Source organism: Macrobrachium rosenbergii, chromosome 25 (assembly GCF_040412425.1).
Source record: "Macrobrachium rosenbergii isolate ZJJX-2024 chromosome 25, ASM4041242v1, whole genome shotgun sequence".
Taxonomy (NCBI): Eukaryota; Metazoa; Arthropoda; class Malacostraca; order Decapoda; family Palaemonidae; genus Macrobrachium; species Macrobrachium rosenbergii.
In genome coordinates, this window is record NC_089765.1 from 35,404,410 (window position 1) to 35,427,774 (window position 23,365).

At 38.7% G+C, this 23,365-nt stretch overlaps 2 protein-coding genes across 3 annotated transcripts in view; one reads left to right on the forward strand and one right to left on the reverse strand.

Moving 5' to 3' along the window:
• The window catches only part of LOC136852554 (heparan sulfate 2-O-sulfotransferase pipe-like), a 423,978-nt gene that overhangs the window by 395,899 nt on the left and 4,714 nt on the right, over positions 1 to 23,365 (reverse strand). The window lies entirely within an intron of this gene.
• On the forward strand, positions 8,482 to 8,979 carry LOC136852223 (uncharacterized). Its single transcript, XM_067126669.1, has one exon. It carries the CDS (start codon positions 8,482 to 8,484, stop codon positions 8,977 to 8,979), a length of 498 nt encoding a protein of 165 aa, XP_066982770.1.

Genomic DNA, 23,365 nt, shown 5'->3' on the forward strand with positions numbered 1-23,365 from the left:
AATGTCAAATGGTCAGAGTACGGTGGCGCAAGCACATGGTAACCAAGTTGAATACTATATTTGGTTGCCACAAAATCTAACCAATTTTGGGGTTTAGTAGTTTATATGTTCACCATTGTACAGAAGACATCTAATAACATCACCGTACATTAGAAAGTATACCTGAACAAAAATTAAAATAAAATGAAACCGGGGTGAAATAGTAGGGGCTACACCTGGACGAAATGACAGAGCAACCTCCAACAAAGGGCTGGCTACACCGCTCTGAAAACACCGACTGATACAGAACTCCAAGCATTGGCGGCAAAAGACAAAAGTTTGCCTTAATAAAATGGAAAAGTGGTAGTACGGACGGTGCTCCTTTACTTGAAATAGATAGTCGGCAGCAGATATAAAATTGCTGACTAAAGAAGTGGAAATGAGTCTAAAAAGACTGGGAGTAAAATTATGATACGGACGGCTCTGTAGAAAATGATTATGAAAATTTCTGAAAAATACCTTAGAGGCATCAGGATGTGGAAACTTCTAAAACAATAAAATTAGATTCAAGGTTTTTGGGGAAGTTGCTACTGAGTAATTTTGGGGAAGCTACTACTGAGTGATATTTTGAAAGGCTGAGTGACATTAAAGGTGACAGCAACAGAACGAGAGAGGTTTGATGATTCTCCTTTCCATGCAACATCCTGAACTAATGTGTATTTCTGAGAAAAATGATAGGATCATGAATTCAGATTAAGACAAAAACAAGATGACAAAGCACTGGAGCCATTTTGTCCTTAAAACTGTTTAGAAAATAGAGTAAGAACAATGTCAGGTACCTTGCTGGACTCACAAGGAGCTAGAATCGTACGGGCCACACGAGCAAGAAATGGCACAGGTAAGAGCGACCAAGTAACAAGATCACGAATATTGGAATAACCATGGGAACGATTAACAGAGCAATGAAAGATTAAAAGTGTCCTCTTCATAGGGGAGGTAAGTTGCAAACCAATCATGATGCAAAAAGAGAGGAGAATTTTATCTTCCAAAGTTGACAGCTTCCCAATCAGAAACCTCTCTCTTCAGGAGACAGGATCTGGACATACGTAGAAAATAGCTGGGTGATGCAAACTGATTCCAGGTAGACTTCAAGAACACACGAAAGGAAGAAGTAAGGGATCCTTAGAATGTCTGATGAGCTCACTCCCTTGAAAGAAGGAAACATCTGCAGCTCACTTCTCCCCAACAACTACACTAGCAGACATCCACCTTACTGGGACCCTAACGTTCAGAAGGTAAGTGTTAACGTGCCATTTGGAGATCCTTGCACACCCTCACCAGTCCCTAGCGTTTCTGCTAAGAAATGACGCCGTTTTCTTTACCTGTCTTGTATGATTTACCAACAAAAACAAGGTTTCAACTTTGAACTTTAACATTCGACAAATAAAAAAAATTGTTTGCCCACGACCATACTTACATAATTTTGATCGAATTCCAGCTATAATTAAGTGACGTCAAAGACAATACGGGCTCTGATAAAAACCCTTTTTCTTTTTCTATCTCTCTCTTCGTTTCTGTGCCTGCCAATGCCTCCTCCTCTACTTAATGCCAGTAGCCGGTCTGTCCGGCCGGTTGTTGAGATATAAGCAGATGAGGTAATTTGATAGTTTGCCCCCCCAGTTAGGCATTTGGAGAGAATGAGAGGGCACCGCTGTCAACACCGATCACGTGATGGGGCATACTAATGATACCCAACAGCATCTTGAATATCATTATATTCCATCCTCTTTATCACGGGCCATTATGTTCGCCGGGTCTTGTGTTTGCTTTGTCTTGTCTCTGTTTGGTCTCTGCATATTTCTAAGTTTCTTTCTCAATTCTTTCTTTTTTTTTTGTCTGGGTTGGGTTAGATCGTGACTGGCTGTGCCAATACCTTTCACAAGCCTTTATCTATCTATCTATGTATGTATAAATAGATATGTGTATACATACAGTATATATATACACATTCTGTGTGTGTGTGTATATATATATATATATATATATATATATATATATATATATATATATATATATATATATATATATATATATTATATACACAAACATTAAGCTGCAATTGTCGTTTAATATCAAATCGCGGTATTTCAGGAATATCACCGAGGGAGAATTATAAGTGGTTAATAATTTAGTAATTACGTGACCCGAACACCGGACAGTAGCGAATCGGATATTAAAACGACATTTGTAGCTTAATGTTTATATATAAAAATGTCACGGTGATATGACAATATATTATATATATATATATATATATATATATATATATATATATATATATATATATATATATATATATATATATATATATATATATATATATATATATATATATATATATATATATAATATATATATATATATATATATATATATATATATATATATATATATATATATATATATATATTATATATAATACAAAATGCTTTCTCCCTCAGACGGGGTGGCTCCATAGTGTTAATCTTCTGGTTCTCATCTACTGTTTTGGGAGGGTGCTAGCCTCATATCCTCTTTCGCAATGACCTCGACCAACTACCATGTACTACTACGTTCATAATTCACTGCTTAAGTTAATAAAGGTACGACAGATTTTTCAGGAAACGGACCAAAATAGTTTCATGCTGTGATCAACTTTTGGTCTATTGTTGGTGATAATGGGGAATAACCACGGTGCCATTTGTAAATATATATATATATATATATATATATATATATATATATATATATATATATATATATATATATATATATATATCTATATATAATATATATATATAATATATATATATATATAATATATATATAATATACATACGTGTGTGTGTGTATGTGTGTTTTGGCCAGAGTTTTTCTCTTTCACAATTTTTGTTGTAGGCGATCGCCTTTGCGGCACTGACTTCTTTGGTACTAACTTTTTCATATTTCCTCACTTATGATTTTATTCTTCTTCGAAATTCTGACATATATATATATATATATATATATATATATATATATATATATATATATATATATATATATATATATATAAATATATATAATATATTATTTGCATTTATCACTATTCATAATGAGCACACAATCATATTGAACGAGTCGGCAAGGTCAATGTCTGATTTAGTAAGCATCTACAAGATACTCAGTTCCACGAGAAATGACGCAACCCGGAGTTACCCTATATCATATGAATATTAATAAGACGAAGCCCCTTTCATTAAGGGCAATAGATTTTGATTTATGAAATCTGGGCTGTCAAGTCATGCACTAACGCACTACCGACCACTCATTGCATAAAACGGTGAAAAGAAGGAGTTGGAGTGGTTGGACAGCAAGGTAGAGAGATCCAGAAAACAACGGAAATGAAGTGCAAGGACCTAAGGTGGACTGAGAGGAAAATCCCATAGCTGCCCTAAAAAATAAGAGGCGTTGGACGGCAAGACTGAAGAAAGGAAGCAGGAATGGAGGTAATGTAAAAGACTAAAAAGTGGAAGTAACCAGGGCCCGATGGGACGATGCAAACACCCTCCAGTTCACCAACGGTGCGCCGCCGGCACTAGAGTACTCATTAACAGGAAGGCTTCCCAGTTCTAAATACTTCCCATTTAGTTTTCATTTTAAATCTAAACTAGCAATTTCCAGCTAATTATGTATCATATATACAGTAATTGGTAATCCTTTTACATATATAAAATGCTTGGTGTATCCATATATTTATTCTTTCCTATTCATAACACGTGTAACTGACTCAACGTTTAACTATTACAAAACCTTGCGGAAGACAACGCAGGGTAACAATGTATTTGATATGTACTGAGCGCGATGGACATGCTTACATTCCTTACATACTGACGTTATTTTTACGGTACATTCCTGTTAGTTATATATGTTCACTTATGCCCATTTGTTCTCGTGTTTCATTTTCACATAAATGTTATTTCACTCTCTAGAAGCTCCCTAAGCAAGTTCATGACCTTTTGGCTGCTGTTTTATAAATAATAATAATAATAATAATAATAATAATAATAATAATAATAATAATAATAACCCGGCAACATTTGAGGAATTCTGAAGCAATGCTGATAACCACAGGTATTCAAACATGAAAAAACGATAACTATGAGCCACACTCCACTCCTATGAAGATTAATTCACAATTGGGTCAACGCCCATCAAAAATTACCTCGGCTCCAGTGCCACTCTGTCATTAAAATGCACAGAATGCATTGCCACTTTCATTCACACTACGTAGGGATAACTACATCCGTAAAAGTACGAACGGCGAAAAGGATAATACAAAACAGAGTGAAAAGGATAACACAAAACAGAATGAACAAATCAAGGCACTACTTAGTTCCAGCAATAAGACAGGTTTAACCAGAAAATTGCATTCTTGATCTAGCATCATGAAGGTACAATTAAGTTGATTATCACTACAGGATCAACATAAATGCCCTGCTTTACATCTCATTCTCATTAACTTACACTGGAACACCATACCCGATTTTCCCCTGTTTGCTCAGAACATACTGAAGAAAAATGCACAGCACGTCCTTTGCTAAAAACTCATAATATAAAGCGAAGTTTCTCAATCACATGCTTTTTCTCTCTCAAACACATAAGAACACGCACGCTCACGCACACACGCACACTCTAATATATATATATATCCAAAAAAAGGAGCCCATAAAAACGCCAAGAGGTATCAAGTTAATGCTATACAGTATATTTCGAAGGACACTGTCTCCCTCGATGTTGTGTATTGTTGTTGTTTACTTTAACAACCGTTTGCTTGTTGCTGTTGTCAACCTTGCCGAAGTCACTTGGCTTTACGGGGTTAGTTAAATACCTGCCTCCGTACTGTGTGTACCTACTTTTGGAGACTTAATAAAGACACCATGTAGCGGTTCGTTTCTCTTCTCACCGACATATCATTTGGCGACGAGGATGGCTACTAATATCGGCAACATTGAACCTTTTGAAGAGGGAGAAGACTTCAATGCATGGTGTGAGCGTTTTGACTGCTTCCTGCACTTGAACAAGATTACGGCAGAGAGTGAGTGTCGAGCTGCGTTTCTGACTTTGGTTGGGAAGTCGTCTTATAACCTCATCCGTGATCTGGTTTCTCCAGAGGTGCCTACTGCCAAGAGCTATCATCAGTTGAAAGAAATTTTGACTAACCATTTTGAACCCAAGAAAAACAAGTCTGCTGAGAGGTTCAAATTTCACCGGCGCTACCAGAAGGAGGGAGAAAATATAGCTGCTTATGTTGCTGAACTGAAGAAAGGAGCCAAGAATTGCATATTTGGCAGCTACCTGGAAGAAGCTCTTTGTGATCAGTTTGTTGTTGGGATCTCTTCCGAGAAAATTAGAGTTAAATTGTTGGCTGAAAATGATTTAAATTTTAAGAAAGCAGTTGGTATTGCATGCAGTATGGAGATGGCTGAGCTCCACTCGAGGAATATGCAGCAGGGAATTGCCGAGAATTGCAGTGTATATAAAGTCAAGACTAAGTGTTGGCGATGCAACAGAAGTTCTCACAAGCCTAATGACTGTAGGTTTCGACATTTGAAATGCTTTTCATGCGGTCGAGTGGGACACACAAGATCAGCCTGTCGCAGTTCTTCGGATGGAGTTGTGCACCAAAACAGGAAAGTAAATGCTGTTTCGGATAGCTGTGTCGAGGATGATGTTCGGTTGACGGCAGCAGAGTTTAGTCTTCAGGATACAGCGGATTTGGATGCGGGGGTCCTTCAAGTCGCTTGTATAAATAGGGTGTCTCCACCACCCATTAGATTGTACCCTGTTGTTAATAATGTCAAAATCTGTATGGAGTTGGATACTGGAGCCGCAGTTTCTATTCTTTCTGCAAATGAACTAAGGAGACTTCCAGGTATCAAGATTCGGCCTTGTGAGACTACCTTGACTACCTACACCGGCGGCTGTGTTGCAGTTGTTGGAGAAGCGGAAGTTAAAAGTTCAGTATGGCGGCTATTGTGGTATTTTGCCAATTATTGTTACTAATTCTAATAATGTATCCTTGTTTGGTCGGGACTGGTTAACTGTAATTCAGATTGATTGGGTTAATATTTCCAAGTCAATTAAACATGTTTCAAATTCTTGTAGTTTAGAATTGGATCAGATTTAGCTAAAAATGAGGAGGTTTTTAGGGATGATCTGGGAAGTTTCAGAGGTGTAAAAGCGAAAATTAAGTTGAAGGAAAATACAAGTGCAAAATTTTTTAAACCTAGATCCGTTCCTTATGCCTTGAAGGAAAAAGTTACTCAGAAACTAAATAGTATGGTAGAAAATGGGGTGTTGGAACCAGTAAACTGCAGTGAGTGGGCCTCTCCTCTTGTTATTGTACCGAAGCCAAATAATGATATAAGGTTATGTGCTGATTTTAAAGTTACTATTAATAAGCATATAGAGGTTGACTCTTATCCATTGCCAAAACTATCAGACATTTTTGCTAGTTTAAACGGAGGGACTATTTTTTCAAAATTGGATCTTTCAAGAGCTTATGAGCAATTGGAAGTAGATGAAAGTAGCAGCTATCTATTAACAATAAATACACATTTGGGATTGTTCCGTTTTAAACGTCTGCCATATGGAGTAGCATCAGCTGTTGCTATTTTTCAGATGGAAATGGAAAATTACTGGGAGGTATTCCAGGTGTAGTGGTGTATTTGGATGATATTTTGATTTGTGGTCGCACTCCAGCTGAACATTTTGAGAGACTTAAAATAGTACTAGAGAGACTGAAGGGAAGGGGCTTAAGACTGAGAAAAGATAAGTGTTCGTTTTTGAAGGAGAGTGTTAGTTATTTGGGATATATAGTAAGCAGGGATGGATTAAAAACTTGTCCAGATAAGGTTGCTAAGATTTTAAATTTAAAAGAGCCTAAAAATGTAACAGAGCTTAAGTCTTTTTTAGGATTAGTAAATTATTATGGTCGGTTTATAAAGAACCTTTCAACGATAGTAAGTCCCTTAAATAAGCTTCTTAGAGCTAATGAGAAGTGGTTATGGACAGCAGAGTGTGATAATTCTTTTAAAAATCTCAAGGCAATTTTAGCTGATGCACCCGTGTTAGCTCATTATGATGTAAAAACCCTGTGAAATTAGAATGCGATGCTTCATCTGTTGGTATAGGGCCGTGTTAACACACATATTTCCTAATGGGGAGGAGCGTCCCATAGCTTATGCAGCACGATCTCTTAGTGCTTCTGAGAGGAATTATTCTCAAATAGACAAGGAGGCCCTTTCTCTTGTATATGGTGTCAAATATTTTCACCAGTATTTGTATGGTAGGAATTTCACCTTGGTTACTGATCATAAGCCTCTGTTGGCGATACTGAGTCCGAAGGTTGGGCTCCCAACTCTAGCAGCTGCTAGATTGCAACGTTATGCCATTATTTTATCAGCATACACTTATGATCTGGAGTTCCGGGTATCCCAAAGGCATGCAAATGCAGACGCCTTGTCTAGACTCTGCAATAACTCAGAGAGGTTGGATGTCAGGGATGAGTCTTCAATATTCAATATTGAACAACTAGATAAAATCCCTGTCAACTCCCGAGACATACGTTCTGCAACGAGAACCGACCCTATTTTATCCAAGGTGTATGAATATGTTATGTCTGGGTGGCCTCATTTCGTTGAGGAAGAGTTGAAGCTTTTCAAGAGCAAAGAATTAGAATTAACTGTTGAAGGTGGTTGTGTACTATGGGGTCGAAGAGTAGTAGTACCCTTGGCACATCGCAAAGCAGTTTTGAGAGAATTGCATTCTGGTCACCAAGGTATTATTAAAACAAAATCCTTGGCTCGATTGCATGTATGGTGGCCTGGAATAGACAAAGACATTGAGAGCTTGGTGCTGGGTTGCACTGCTTGTCAAAGTGTTAGAAATAAACCTAGTCCCGCTCCTCTTCATCCATGGAATGGCCTGGTGGACCTTGGCAAAGAATTCATCTGGATTTTGCGGGTCCCTTCTTGGGTAATTTTTATCTTGTTATCATTGATGCTTATTCAAAGTGGATGGAGGTAGAGGTCATTAGTTCAACGAGTAGTTTAAACACAATTGGTATTTTAAGAGAGAAGTTTGCTTCCTATGGCATTCCTGATATAATAGTTTCGGATAACGGAACTGCCTTTACTTCATCAGAGTTTAGCATTTTTACCAAGGCTAATGGGATACGTCATATTTTTTCTGCGCCATACAAACCATCAACTAATGGAGAAGCCGAGAGGGCCGTGCAAACTTTTAAAAAAACCTTAGAAAGGTGAAAGGGAAGGAAAATCTAAAACTAAAGCTTTGTCAGTTTTTAATGCAATATCGCATTACACCACATGCAACAACTGGTCTAACTCCAACCGAGCTTTTTTAAAACGTCATATCAAAACAAGATTGGATTTGCTTAAGCCTGATAAAGAAGCTGAAATGAAAAGGAAGCATGAGACACTGATTTCGGATACTAACCGTAAATTAAGAACTCTGAAATGTGGTCAACGTGTTCAGGCATTAAGTTTTGCTCGGGGATCACCTAAGTGGGAGAATGGTGTTATTGTCGGACAGACTGGTCCAGTTTCATACACAGTAAGGGTTGGGGAAAAGGTGTGGCGTCGACATATCGACCAGCTTGTTGCTGTTCCTGAATTTCAGTATTCTGACGGTTCCATAACAAATGATCCTTGCTTAAGCTCAGAGGAAAGGTATGAAAACAAATTTTCTGATTATTGTTTAGAGGAACAGTCACCACTGGGAGAATCTGTGACTGAGGACTTGAGTAAGTCCAGTTCCGACAGTTCATCTAAGGGGGGAGGTGAGCCTTTGTCTGTGACTTTGGATGATCATGTAACTTTAACTCAGAACTCCACCAGTGAGAGGCGTTACCCATTAAGAGAACGTCGTCCGCCGGACAGACTTACGTATTCTTGATGTGTTATTTTAAGTGTTGTAAAAAAAAAAAAAAAAAAATTTATATAATTAATAAAGTTCCTAACCCGTACTTTGGATTTTTACAGAATTACGAGTTCTTGAATGAAGGATGTATTTTACATATTGTAACTGTACTTATTGTAACTGTGCTGTATTTTACTATAGTGTTTTAAGTAATGAAAATTTTCTGTGCTTTTATGTTAGCGCGGAGGAGTGTTGTGTATTGTTGTTGTTTACTTTAACAACCGTTTGCTTGTTGCTGTTGTCAACCTTGCCGAAGTCACTTGGCTTTACGGGGTTAGTTAAATACCTGCCTCCGTACTGTGTGTACCTACTTTTGGAGACTTAATAAAGACACCATGTAGCGGTTCGTTTCTCTTCTCACCGACATATCACTCGACAAGCAAGTATGAATTCATACTCGCCTGTCGAGGGAGATACTTATTCTCCGAAATACATAGCATTAACTTTCTACCTTTTTTTGCCTTTTTATGGGTTCCTTTTATTAGATGGAATTCTGTTTAAACAGAAAATATATCACAGGCATATATATATATATATATATATATATATATATATATATATATATATATATATAATCTACTGGTCATATTTATATTAGAATCACTGGTCACTTTTACCAGACACATATGTAATTCTAATAGCCACAATGCCCTCTTAACTTCTCGAATTCTTCGCGCTTTTTGGATATGCTTGTAACTACGAAGCCGAAAATATCCAGACAGAAGAAATTGAAGAGCATGTGAATAGCGGTCGCGAGAATCGAACCCGCGTTACCATATTCACAAGGAGGTCACGTTGCCGACCTGGCTACGAGAAGGATAAAAGTCTATCGCCTCTCGTACATACATATACCTGTCGTTTTCAGATATATTTTGTTAGAGCTGGAATAGACCCATCCTCACCATCGTAGCCAAGTGGGCAATCGTTTTTATTGCTTTTTGGGCTGAAATATATATGTAGAATCTACTGGTCACTTTTACCAGACACATATGTAATTCTAATAGCCACAATGCCCTCTTAACTTCTCGATTCTTCGCGCTTTTTGATATGCTCGTAACTACGAAGCCGAAAATATCCAGACGGAAGAAATTGAAGAGCCTGTGAATAGCGGTCGCGAGAATCGAACCCGCGTTACCATATTCACAAGGAGGTCACGTTGAGAAAACGACAGGTATATGTATGTACGAGAGGCGATAGACTTTTATCCTTCTCGTAGCCAGGTCGGCAACGTGACCTCCTTGTGAATATGGTAACGCGGGTTCGATTCTCGCGACCGCTATTCACAGGCTCTTCAATTTCTTCCGTCTGATATTTTCGGCTTCGTAGTTACAAGCATATCCAAAAAGCGCAAAGAATTCGAGAAGTTAAGAGGGCATTGTGCTATTAGAATTACATTATATATATATATATATATATATATATATATATATATATATATATATATATATATATATATATATATAAACCTGCTGAAATAAGATTTAACCCCAGTGTAGAAAACTGTCAAAGAATCAGCAACCTGGTACACCTACACAAAAGCCCATAAGCACCCCGTCCATCATCAGCACCGACAACAACCCCACTGCCACGCAGCAGTCATTATGCGTGAATTAGCTCGTTTAACCTCATGCTAATTTATACATGAAATAGCTCTTTTAATCTCATGTTAATTTATGCGTGAAATAGTTCGTTTAACCTCATGCTAATTTATGCGTAAAATAGCTCGTTTAACCTCATGCTAATGAGCGAATTAGCTCGTTTAACCACATGCTAATTTATGGGCGAATTAGCTCGTTTAACCACATGCTAATTTATGGGCGAATTAGCTTGTTTAACCACATGCTAATTTATGCGTGAAATAGCTCTTTAACATGTTAATTTATGCGTGAAATAGATAGTTTAACCTCATGCTAATTTATGCATGAAATAGCTCGTTTAACCTCATGCTAATTTGTGCGCGAATTAGCTCGTTTAACCACATGCTAATTTTAGCGTGAATTAGCGTGTTTAACCACATGCTAATTGATGCGTGAATTAGCTCGTTTAACCACATGCTAATTTATCAGCTCATTAGCTCGTTTAACCACATGCTAATTTATGCGCGAATTAGCTCGTTTAACCACATGCTAATTTTAGCGTGAATTAGCTCGTTTAACCTCATGCTAACTTATGCGTGAAATAGATAGTTTAACGTCATGCTAATTTATGAGCGAATTATCACGTTTAACCACATGCTAATTTATGGACGAATTAGCTCGTTTAACCATATGCTAATTGATGCGTGAATTAGCTCGTTTAACCACATGCTAATTGATGCGTGAATTAGCTCGTTTAACCACATGCTAATTTATGCGTGAATGAGCTCGTTTAACCACTGCTAATTTAGGCGTGAATTAGCTCATTTAACCACATGCTAATTGATGCGTTATTTAGCTCGTTTAACCACATGCTAATTGATGCATGAATTAGCTCGTTTAACCACTGCTAATTTATGCGTGAATTAGCTCGTTTAACCACATGCTACTGTATACGTGAATTAGCTCGTTATCCACATCCTAAATTATGCGTGAATTAGCTCGTTTAACCACATGCTAATTTATGCGTGAATTAGCTAGTTTAACCACATGCTAATTTATGTGTGAATGAGCTCGTTTAACCACATGCTAATTTACGCGTGAATTAGCTCGTTTAACCACATGCTAATTTGTGCGCGAATTAGCTCGTTTAACCACATACTAATTTATGAGCGAGTAAGCTCATTTAACCACATGCTAATTTATAGGCGAATTAGCTCGTTTAATTACATGCTAAATTATGCGTAAATTAGCTCGTTTAACCACATGCTAATGCGCGAGAAATCTCTACTTTCGAAATATCATCAAGTAATACCCGATTGCACAAATATTTACAAGGACGACAGCCATATTCATAAATGTGCTAAACAGCTGTTCTTATATTATTCAGTTATGGATTGGATCGGAATACAGAATTTATGCCTATGGCCAAGCGCTTGGACCTATGAGGTCATCCAGGACTGAACATTTTGAAATAATTGTTAGCGGAAGGTGGAAAGTAAGATGGAAGAAAAAGTATGAACGGAGGTATAGTAAAAGGAATGTAAGGGGTTGCAGCTGGGGCCCGAAGGGAAGCTGCAAAGTACAAGTAATGCCTACAATGCACAGCGTGAGGTGCATTGACATCAAGGGACTTCATCTTAACAAATAAATCCTTCTAAGCAAGTTACTCATCATTGCTTCTATGGATTCTAGACTGTGACACTGTCATTCCCGTGGTCGTCATGGTATCAGAATTAACAGTCAACGATAATAAGTAAATTCAGTAGTAGCGGTACATTGAAACGACTGAAAAGAACAATTTCCTTCTTAATATTAAGATATTAAGTAGTTGTTACCCTACAGCTTTTATGTCTGCTTAATCAAAGAAATTATAAGCTCTGATTACGATTCTTTAATTGAAGAGGTGCTGATATTCTTCTTTATTTCCCAGCTACTGTTTATTTATGGGTTCACTATTCACTTCTTACAGCTTAAAACTAATACACGAAATCAGATACAAGAACCAATAACTGATATGAATATGCGAATAAGATATGAAATATTCCAAACAGTAAGGGGCGGCGTGGCAGGGAAGGGCGAACCTAAATATATGAATAAACAAGCGTATACAAAAAAACAGCCTATGGTCGAGGGGAGAGGAAACAAGGGGCTGTAAACGACCACTATTAAAATCTATGACTTTCCATTTCAGGTCGTGAACTTCTACCCCTTCCCTCTTCCCAATTCCCCTCCCCCACCCCACCCCCCTTATCGTCCTGTTTCACCTCTTCATCTCTGGGAACGTTATTGAATTTTGATTAGAGGCTGACGTTTTATCCCGGTCTCATCCCTCCCATTGATTTAACATTATGCAGACCGGACGGACAAAAGGTGTGTGTGTGTGTGTGTGTGTGTTTGTGTGTGGGCAATGTTTGTTTGGATGGATACACACGCGTGCATGGGCGTGTATTGTGCGGGAAGGGGGGTTGCATCGAATGGGAAGATCAAATAGTTAGGGATAGTGATTAATGGGAATAGGATAAGAGTGGAATGCTAGGTTTTCGATTACCTGAAGACACGCTAATGGTAACAAGCTGAGGCTAAAGATCATATATATATATATATATATATATATATATATATATATATATATATATATATATATATATAGGGCAAAAAAAAAGTATACTTACTTTAACCAGACCAATGAGCTGATTAACATCTCTCCTAGGGCTGTATATATATATATATATATATATATATATATATATATATATATATATATATATATACTGTTTATATATCATATAATATATGTATATATATATATATAAATATCTCAGCTAATCTTCTCATTCTATTCTGACAATTTAATTTTTTAGTATCTTACAATTCTACAAGGCTGAAAAATGATAAAATATCTCAATGCCAACTGTTCCTCTCAGCATCTAAACAGGATAAATAACGGAACCATTTTCATTGAGCAAAATAACCGAGCACCTAGATACCATTTGGAACTTAAAACAAAAAAATAAACTAACATACCTTCAGTGAACCACCTTAAAAGCCTGTAGTTCTTCATTGGAGGGGTGGGTAGAGCTAAAAATATTTAAAAAAGAATTAGAGGAATTTATTTCAACAGAAATTCACCTCATTGTGGTTCCAAGACAAGGTCCCGTTGCTAAGTAAAAGGGTTCTTAGCCACTAAATCTAATCTTCGGGCCAGCAACCTACCAGCTCAGTAGTCTGGTTAAACTAAGGTAACTTAACTTTGGCCAAGACATAAAGCATAAATAAGTAAAAATCATACTTATGAGAAACTTAACCACCATTGCATTGAGCACTGCTCTCACAAGGGACAAACTTTTCGCCCTCAGTTTTTCTAGTTGGGGTGAAATCAAAGACTTTTCACCTGAAATGGCCTGACGATTGATTGCTAGGAATTGCTTGAACGACTTGTTGAACATGTCAGTCCCATAGATTACCATGCCCAGGATACAGTGAAGCAAGAAAGGAAAAATACAATGTATTATTGAGAACACCTATTAATTAAAGTGCTGCCTTTTTAACATTCAAGTTGGTGGAAAAGAAACTCTGAAATATGAAAACATGTCAGATAATAAAAACAGACATTTATATTAGAAAAAGAACCTTAGAACACATGAATCACCTTCTTCAGTCAGATGCACCAAGAACAAAAAGAAGTGAACATTTGAAGACAAAGGAGAAAACGGAAAACATTATTCAAATACAACTTTGACATGGAAGAATAAGTTTTTCAAGAAACTCATTCAAAAATTTGCTGTGGACCAAAGGAGGACTTCCAAAACCAAACAAGGATAATGATGGAAGCCACGAAAAGGGACACCCATTCTCTGTCTCGTTCAGTATTCCCTGTGAAACCTATCACTTCAAGAGGCGGCCCTGTCACTTGGCATGAAGCCTGTTAAAACAATTTCCTCGTGATAGCGCTTGCTTTCGGCAACCTTAATCCTGCCTCGGTCTCTGTACTACAAAAATAAGTATATCTTAGTTTAACCAGAACACTGAGTTGATTAACAGCTCTCCTAGGGCTGGCCCGAAGGATTAGATTTATCTTACGTGGCTAAGAACCAACTGGTTACCTATTGTGGGATCCGAACCACATTATGACGAGAAATGAATTTCTATCACAAGAAATAAATTCCTCTAATTCTTCATTAGCCGGTAGGAGAGTCGAACGCTGGGCCAACAGTAAAAAAAATCCAGTCTTGAATGTATGTTCAAGGCAAGTTTGCACAAAACTGAATTTAATTTTCATACGATAGTATAAAAAAAAATAGAAGAGCGATGTTGTACTACAGACAGGTACAATCTCTCTGTCACAGTATACCATTTATTAAGACTTGAGACAAGTCTTATATGTTTAACAAATCTTAATTTGTGGGCTCCTTACACCTTTCCCGTCGTGGGAAGTGTAGTCAGAAACCACTAACAAAACTGCAATTGCTCCCTAGTTGAAAATTTCGGTCTGAGATGCTATATTCTATGAAACTATCAAAGACTAATGATATTAGATGCTGATCAGTACTGATAATTTAAGCATCGATTTTCAATTAAAGTGATGAATGAAATGTACCAAAATCATCCATATAAAAACAAAATCAAGCACTCCTGACGTTATCAAATACAATATCTGGTGGAATAATATAAAGCACGAGAACAGCTAATTCTAAAGGTTAAGAACAATTCCAAAGATATTAAAATACGGGTAATGTGACACCGGGAAAGTTATATTCTCCGGTTCAAGCGTGCTAACCACAAGAAATAATTATTTGCGAAAACTTGCAACAAAGCAACCAGCAAGCCTGTATCTTTCATTATCTCGTGGAGACTTCGGATTGTAGAATACCTTCGTGACTTTAAGTTAGGACAATAGTTACCACTTTTGTATAAACTACTTTCCGTTGTGCGTGTAATTTCCCTCTGTAACGGCAATCAGGTTCATTAATTCAACGTTTGGTGACAAAACTTGCCTCAGCTTCTCAAACGGCCGACTGGAAAACCAAATGTATTTTTTTAATTTATTGAAAGTTCTTTCCCAAATAAATCATTAAAATTGCCAGCAATCCAAGCCGCATTAATGGATCTTTCCTAGATAGTGACCCTCCTTGGGGTCGTTATCTAGGACTAATATTTCTTGGGGAGTTATTATCTTTATGATATTTACAGTCTTTTTTTTGTTTTTAAGGTCATCCCCAACGGGCATGTACTAAACACGCCGCAAAGGTGGATACATACCGGGTTAAAACCCCCGTGGAGGTCACTATCTAGGAAAGATCCGCGTTAATTTGTCTAGCAGTGAGAACATTTGAATCTTATTCTGTGGATGCTTGCAATTCATTTTTTTTTTTTAATTTACTGGTCTACAGCTAAATATTAGTCTTTCGCAGATGTCATGAACAAATGCCAAACCTACATAAAAGAAATGTTAATTCTATCTTTCTCCCTTCTGCAGTCATTTCTTTCTAGAAGTGTGTGTGTGTGTGTGTGTGTGTGTGTGTGTGTGTGTGTCTATTCTGTGTGAAATGATAAATCAAATATATTTTTTACTCTTTAATGTAATCAAACACTGAAAGCCTCTACCAAAGCAACTAAAATAATATTTATTTCACGAGTTTGTGCGAAACGAGTAATCAAGTGCAGGGGTTTGCCCAATAAAAGTTTTCATAAATTTCCAATGAAATAGTTTTATTTGTTCTCAAGTAGTCCTGATAAGGAGGCAGGCAGAGGTAATACTAAGTACAAAAACAAATCTTTTACAATAACATCCACAGCATCAGGCTCTTGAAAACACCTGGACAGTGAAAATAAATAGCCTTATTGTGTTTACATTTTTATCTTTTCCTGAGAGTGAGAGAGAGAGAGAGGGGGGGACGGTAAGCTGCACGGGTAGCATGGAAAGCAGGTGCTTCCAGTTCCGAAATACGGGGCAAGAGCTACTTCATGACCGAATTAATTGATTCCATAGACGGCACGAGGGAATGCCTTCCTCTTTTTGCTGATCGGTGAAGATTTTTACGACGGTAATAATCCACAAAGACTTAACGACCGTTTTGATGACGTCGGTTAAAATTAGCGGATGGACCCGTTAACAACCCAAACTCTATAATTATCCAGGCCCATCAACTGCCCCGTGGCCCCTCCGCCTAACTGACGGGGTGAGCTTTAATCGCAAGTAGGAGATAAAAGGAGGCAGATAAGGGGGAGATCAAATAATTATCGAAACAAGTGCTTATTTTCTCATTAAATGGCTCGTCCCTGTGCTGTTATTTACTCTGGGCAGGCGGCAATAAATTCGGCCCGCCAAGGGCGGTTTGATTCCACGCGAAGTTGCCACATCTTGCCGGGAGATGTAATTGCCCCGTCCACGCGAGTCAAGGTGGTTTATTTACACAAGGAATTGATTATCTGTAAGCCGTAATGAGAGCTGAAATGAACAGCGGAGGGATGAGAGGATCGCGATAAAAACCGTGAGAATGTCTCTACTCATAAAATGAGAACATTAGCTGTTACAAAGTCAATGTTATTCTGGGTATCCACATCTTCATAGTCTTAGATTTGTAGGAAAATTGTCCCACCTAAAACCAAGAATGAATGAATCAAACAAAAACTACCATCTAAACATTCATTTTTTTTTTAAATTTGCACTCATGTGCGTTTTCAGTTAAAGGCAGTTGAAACCAACGTGTATTAATCTCCATGGAGAATCACTTGATAAAATGAAATGTAAGGTTTAATGCATGACCAACTGTGATCATCATTTAGCCAAACTTAATCAAATAATTTTCAATTATTTCTCCTAACAATTTATTTACACTGTCTAAAGAAATCCAAAATGCGCACAACCCATTTGTTTCAACATAGCCTAAATACCCGTTCTTATACGTTAGTATTATCAACCATAGCAGCTAAGCCAAACACTGGTCTGTATGTGAAGAAAATTCATTTAAAAATTAATTTTTTTCAAATAAACAACAGTTACAAAACTAAATGTAATCCGCCAGTAACATAGACGATAACAATCTAACTAGGGGTGCCGGCAGGTGGGTGTTCTATGTAATATCATAGATTTGTTCCATGAAGCATAAAAAGTATTTTAATATAATGTTCAGGGTATCAATCGGATAATTCATAAAGGGGTTGAATCCTGAGCCCTTCAACTGCAACATTGTCAAACAGGCAGTTTGACATCTTTAGGCTTGGCTTAACGGGAGAGTCACTTTTAGGATCATTTTTCATTTATTCCATGCAAGTGTCTACGACAAAATAAAACATTTCGAATGTGATTTTTGAGACAAAGTCAACTGCTGCCAAAAACCCTGATAAAAAAACACACAATTAAACTCAAATGGCAATGTCTGTTTATATCAGCCTGGGCTAGACTGGCTCACATCAAACATATGCGGATTGAGATAAAAACAGGAATGAGAGAACAGTGCACCATATGCCTACTGTTATCGCAGGATCTATCAAAAAGTAGTAAACAGAGTATATAGGCATTAAGTCTTCAGGATAAAATGCAACAAAATTTGATTGACATTTCCAAAAACCCATTTAAACCATTAAAAATACACATGCTGCATTCTCAAAATACAAAATATGGATCATTCCCTTACACTACAGCACTAGTAAAGGTGTATCCCCATAATTAAACTGAGTGTGGTTCTTAATGATGATCCCCCTTAGAAATATCATATGGGATATTATCTGATGTGGTGCATTAATCAATGCAAAAACAGTTGACAGCCCATAGATCTGCCATACCTGACCTCTTGAAGCAAAAGCATCTAACCATACATAATAGGGAATCTTTTACATAACCTCCAAAACTGTAACTACTTCCTTTCCTCATTGCTCATAGCTCTTTTGCCTTGAAGTCCAGCATGGGAGACAGGGTTGCTAGCCACCATTCTAAAAACATGAGAAACTCAAACTAACAGCTCCCTGAACTCCCACATTTTGAGAAAAGACTAACATCAGTACGAAGACTAGCATTAAGTCACTCTAACATAATTCTGTGAAACACAATGTTGTGGTTCGCCTCTATGAGGTCCTCGACAGGCATGGTGTAAAGGGTGAGCGATCTGGTTGCGTACTTCGGGAGGAGTTGGCGAAGGAAGATTTCCGAGTGAAGCTTATCTCCTGCCGCTTGTTTGTATTACCCAAGACTGGTATTGACAGGAGATCTACGACCATGCCCTTACCGTCTCTTGGATTGAGGTCGTGGCGTGGATTATTGGCAAATCGATAGCACGGGCGGCCCAACTCGGCGATGGGCAGGAGCAAGCTTCGAGGAGGAACTTTTTGTGGTGCTGTAAACTGAGGGTGTGTGTTTCGGTACTCGCGATGAGTTTTCTGTACACGGATTCCGGAAGGGCGTTGAGCACTGTGTCGGCCTGTAGGGTTTCGTCCGTGAGGTCCGCGATTCTGAAGTGGCTCTCCTACCCGCGCAGCCACTCGATGGGTTCCCCTGCGTAAACGGCGGCAGAACGGTGAAAGCCCATCGATTGTGTTGCCCGCCGTAAGATGTGTTTTGCTGGTGTGGAGTTGCGGAGGGCCTCCGATCTGGGGCGGCGCGGCTGTGATGGGAGGTAACCAAACTTGGAGTCCGAAAAAATCCGCGTTGGAACATGAAGGAGGGGGGATATCCGCGTCCATGCTGGCTTCCTTTGACCCTCTCTGCCTGGAGTGGGGTATAGTAAGGCAAAGTCTTTATCTTGGTTCCGCTAGTGACGCTGGTGGGGTCCCACCACAGTGAGAGTCAGAAAAAGGAAACGCTGGTTACAGCGCCGCGTCAAAGGCCGCTAAGAGCGTTTTGGAGAAATCCTGGAGCCAAGACTGAGTCGCCGAAGAGTCCGCTAATGGCAAATACTCCTAAGATCACCACTGTAAGGTGTCAAAGAAACGAGCAGGTAAAAGTTACTGCTACATTACAGATCCAGGCAGTTTATATTGCGGCAAAAAACATGCTCCGTGAGAGACAATGGAATTGACTGTGACCTGAGGTCGAAACAATAAACAATAATATGCAGTGAACAAGTACAAATTACAATACAAAACATACAGAGCTACAATATAGATAAGTCTTGATGCCTGTGAATGAAGAAACATGTGATACACAATGTGGACATTCGTATAAATACCATAAAGTAAAAATGATTAAAATGCGTGACCTGGCACGTTTTAGGCGTGACTAATTGAGTTTAGAAGAAAACGGAAGTCACCAAAGAAAACAAGCTCAGCGGTGACTTAATTAATGGCGCCGCCGAAACACTATCCTGGCGCCGATTGGTGACTTTACATCCCTAGCACACTGTAAGCACTAGTTTTGGGGAATAAAGTGGTGTGGGCACTAAGGTACTATAGGAAATTCCTGTTGAAATGGAATAATTGAAACACTGACTAAACAATGGTTGGGATCATAATTACCACTGATTTGAAAAACAAACCAAAATTTCAAGTATTCTTGGTAAATGAGAAAGAATCTTAGAGGATGTAAAATTGCAGACATAAGTGCATTCAAGCAATAGCAAAATAAAAAAGTTGAACCATGTGGAACAAATAAAATTATCATGGCAGATATAGGAAGCATTTTCAGCAACACCTAATTTTTCAGCATTTGCTGAAATGTTTTTTACGTGCTCTAAAAAAAAAAGACTGCTTAGAGTTGAAGGTACCACCAAGTACTGTTAGAATCGCTAAACAGTGTTGCTCGGGTAGAGCAACTCAGTCATGGGGCTATTAACCTAACCAATAAAAATACCCAACTTTATTCAATCACCTCAGGGGAAGTTAAAAATCTGATTCTTAGAAAAAATAAATCAAAACCACTTATGGCAAAATGCAACCTATCATTTATCACGTTAACATGGGCTCATGTATGAATCTATGAAATTTCTAAACACTACTACTGTAAATAAACACAAAAATTGTTATAGTTTATATAAAATCAAAAACAAACAAATACTGACATACCCTAACTTTAAATTACATACTACCAGGATTAGGTTAACTAAAAAGTCTTTGCCTAGTACCTTAATTATTTGTTTAATTCAACCCCCACTGATCATTAAATTATGTAGTACTTATACAAAAAGTAAGTAAATCACGTGAAAATAAGGACGAATCTGTCCGTATTAACTGCCCTGGCAGTTAAGCTGGCTTACATCAATATTCCTTCAAGCCCAAATGTCTGTGGTTGACAGCTCAATAGCATGATAAACTCACTTGGGCATCTGTATCGCCAACTTCTGTCAGACATCAGCACTATACAGAGTGCCTATCACATAATCTCACAGTGTTGCAGCCTTCTCCACTGGAAATATTTCCAAGGCGTTAATGTGCAAAATGGTGGTCATTCTCTGTCCACACACCTATAGCAGAGAGATTTCCCTAGTGTGAGCTTCACACCTTCTCCAGCATCTAAGAACAAACATCTCCAGAGGTGGGGAGTTCAAAGGAACTCCCACTAAGAGGTTCCCATTGTCCAGCCACCACGCAAGGTGAGAGGAGGGGTTACTTGACGCCAACCAATGCCATTTTAGTTGCCACTGAACTGAGCATTGGTGGAGGTGCCTGAGAGGTACAAGCATCTCAAAGGCAACAGGTGACTGAGGACGACCTGTTAATGCTGAGCTTATTGTTCCTGTCATGACAGGAACGGTGCTGTCACCTCCATGAACTTGCTGAAGTGAGAACCTTACCAAAAACTCTTGCTGCTACCATGTCTATCAGCATGCCCCATATAACCCTAATTCTTGGGCTCCATGATCAAGTTATCATGACAAAAGGCAAGAAAGCAGTCTGTTTATGGAGCAACTGCTTCTCTATGATACCAGAATCTGCCAGTCACCCAGATAATGCAAAGTGCCCAAGTTGACATCAATCTGAACACTTAAGTGAGAACCTTAGCAGTTAAAACATAGGTACTTCCTGCAGGGTTGATGAGCAGGAATCTGAAAAATACATATTCTTCAAATCCACTGAAGACATGTCACCCTCTCTAATGGAATCCAACAAAGAACGAGCTGTTTCTAAATGAATTGTGTCAGCAGCACAAAACTCATTCAGCAGAGAGAGACTGGTCACCAGTCTCTACCCCTCAGTTAACATCTCACAAAGAAAACTACTGTTAAAGGCTAGGGAGAAGCTGTCTACAACTTCTTGCACATTCTTTTCCAGCATCATCTTACTCTGCCGACAGGGCCAGAGCTTGAGAGATAATGGAGGATTGCTGGAAACAGGATCTGTGTCCAAGAGATGGGAGGCTGGTAGTCCTTGAAAAGTTGTCTGAAACCATCACAAAGAAAAAGACTATCCCTACTCACAGCAGCTAGAACAGAGCAGTCTACCTTAGCATCCCCTCCTTCTACCCCTTGTTTCTCCCTCAAGCTACAGCTGAAGGGGGTCCCAAAAGGCTGGGAAGACCCTAGTTCTTTTGTATGGAAGTTGAAACTTGAGCTCTTTGTTGTAGCTATGGAGGCTATGGATGAAAGCTCACATGCACTGTCATGCACATACACACTGGGATTCTTGGATAACCAGAAGACCCAGAGTGTCTGCACAATCATGGACACAAGGCTCCCCCTGATATGTGTCAACCTATTGCAACTGAACCCTCTGCTGCATGGGCAAAATCCAGGGATCATGCTTGTATACATCAGGAATTCTGGAAGAACTAGGCACCACCTGAGGTCCACACTGTCCTGAACATACAGTTCATCATGATACACAGCAGTATCGTAATGTGGCAACCTTTTGCGCTTGAACCCTCTGTACTGCTATGCTTCAGGGAGCATGCACAGGTGTATCAGGAGTTCTGGATAAGCTTGGCATGGTAACATACAGTAGTGACCTGATGCATGGGAAGCTTCCTTGCATGCACATGATCCAGGGATCATACGCACTTGAAGCAAGAGGGTAGCACCAATTCTCCTCTACATACCTTGAGCTCTTCGGTGGGCGAGTCAGTAGAGCTGTGGACTAGCACTCGCTAGGCCCGAGTTCGAGTCTCCGGCCGGCTGATGAAGAGTTAGAGGAATTGATAGAAATTCATTTCTCGCTATGATGTGGTTCAGATTCCACAATAAGCTGTAGGTCCCCTTGCTAAGTAACCAATTGGTTCTTAGCCACGTAAAATAAGTCTAATCCTTCGGGCCAGCCCTAGGAGAGCTGTTAATCAGCTCAGTGGTCTGGTAAAACTAAGGCATACCTCTACATACCTTGGAATGATTATGATCACGGGAGGTATTCAGGACAGTCTTCATTCACACAATGAAACAGCGAGACACTGGTTCATGAGCAAATCAAAGAACCCAGTGTCAACCCCACCTATGGCACACATCCCACCCACAGGTGAATGAATGTTGTACTAAAAGCTTGAAAACGATGAGGAGTAGGATGTGTGCATGTGTTACTTCACCTTATTCTGTCTATAAGTCTTCTTTCTTTGGCTACAGTATAATTAATTTCAAGGCAGGAAGTATCATCAGAGGAGTACAGCCTGTGCTTTAAACTGTGGGGGCATTGTAAGCTTCCCAACTTCGCTGCTAAACTCAGGTTTAGGTGCCAGGTTTGGCAGCCTCTAACAAAGCGCCCTCACAGCCACATGCTCATATGGTACTTGTGTTGGCATCATGTGGTTTCAACCACATGGGCACGAATCACCTGTAGATACTATGCAGGCTGCAGGTCATATTAAAAAAGGCCAGAGCCTGCTAATAAAGTAAGTTTATCTGCAAACTGTGTATGAGTTCTTCCCCCCC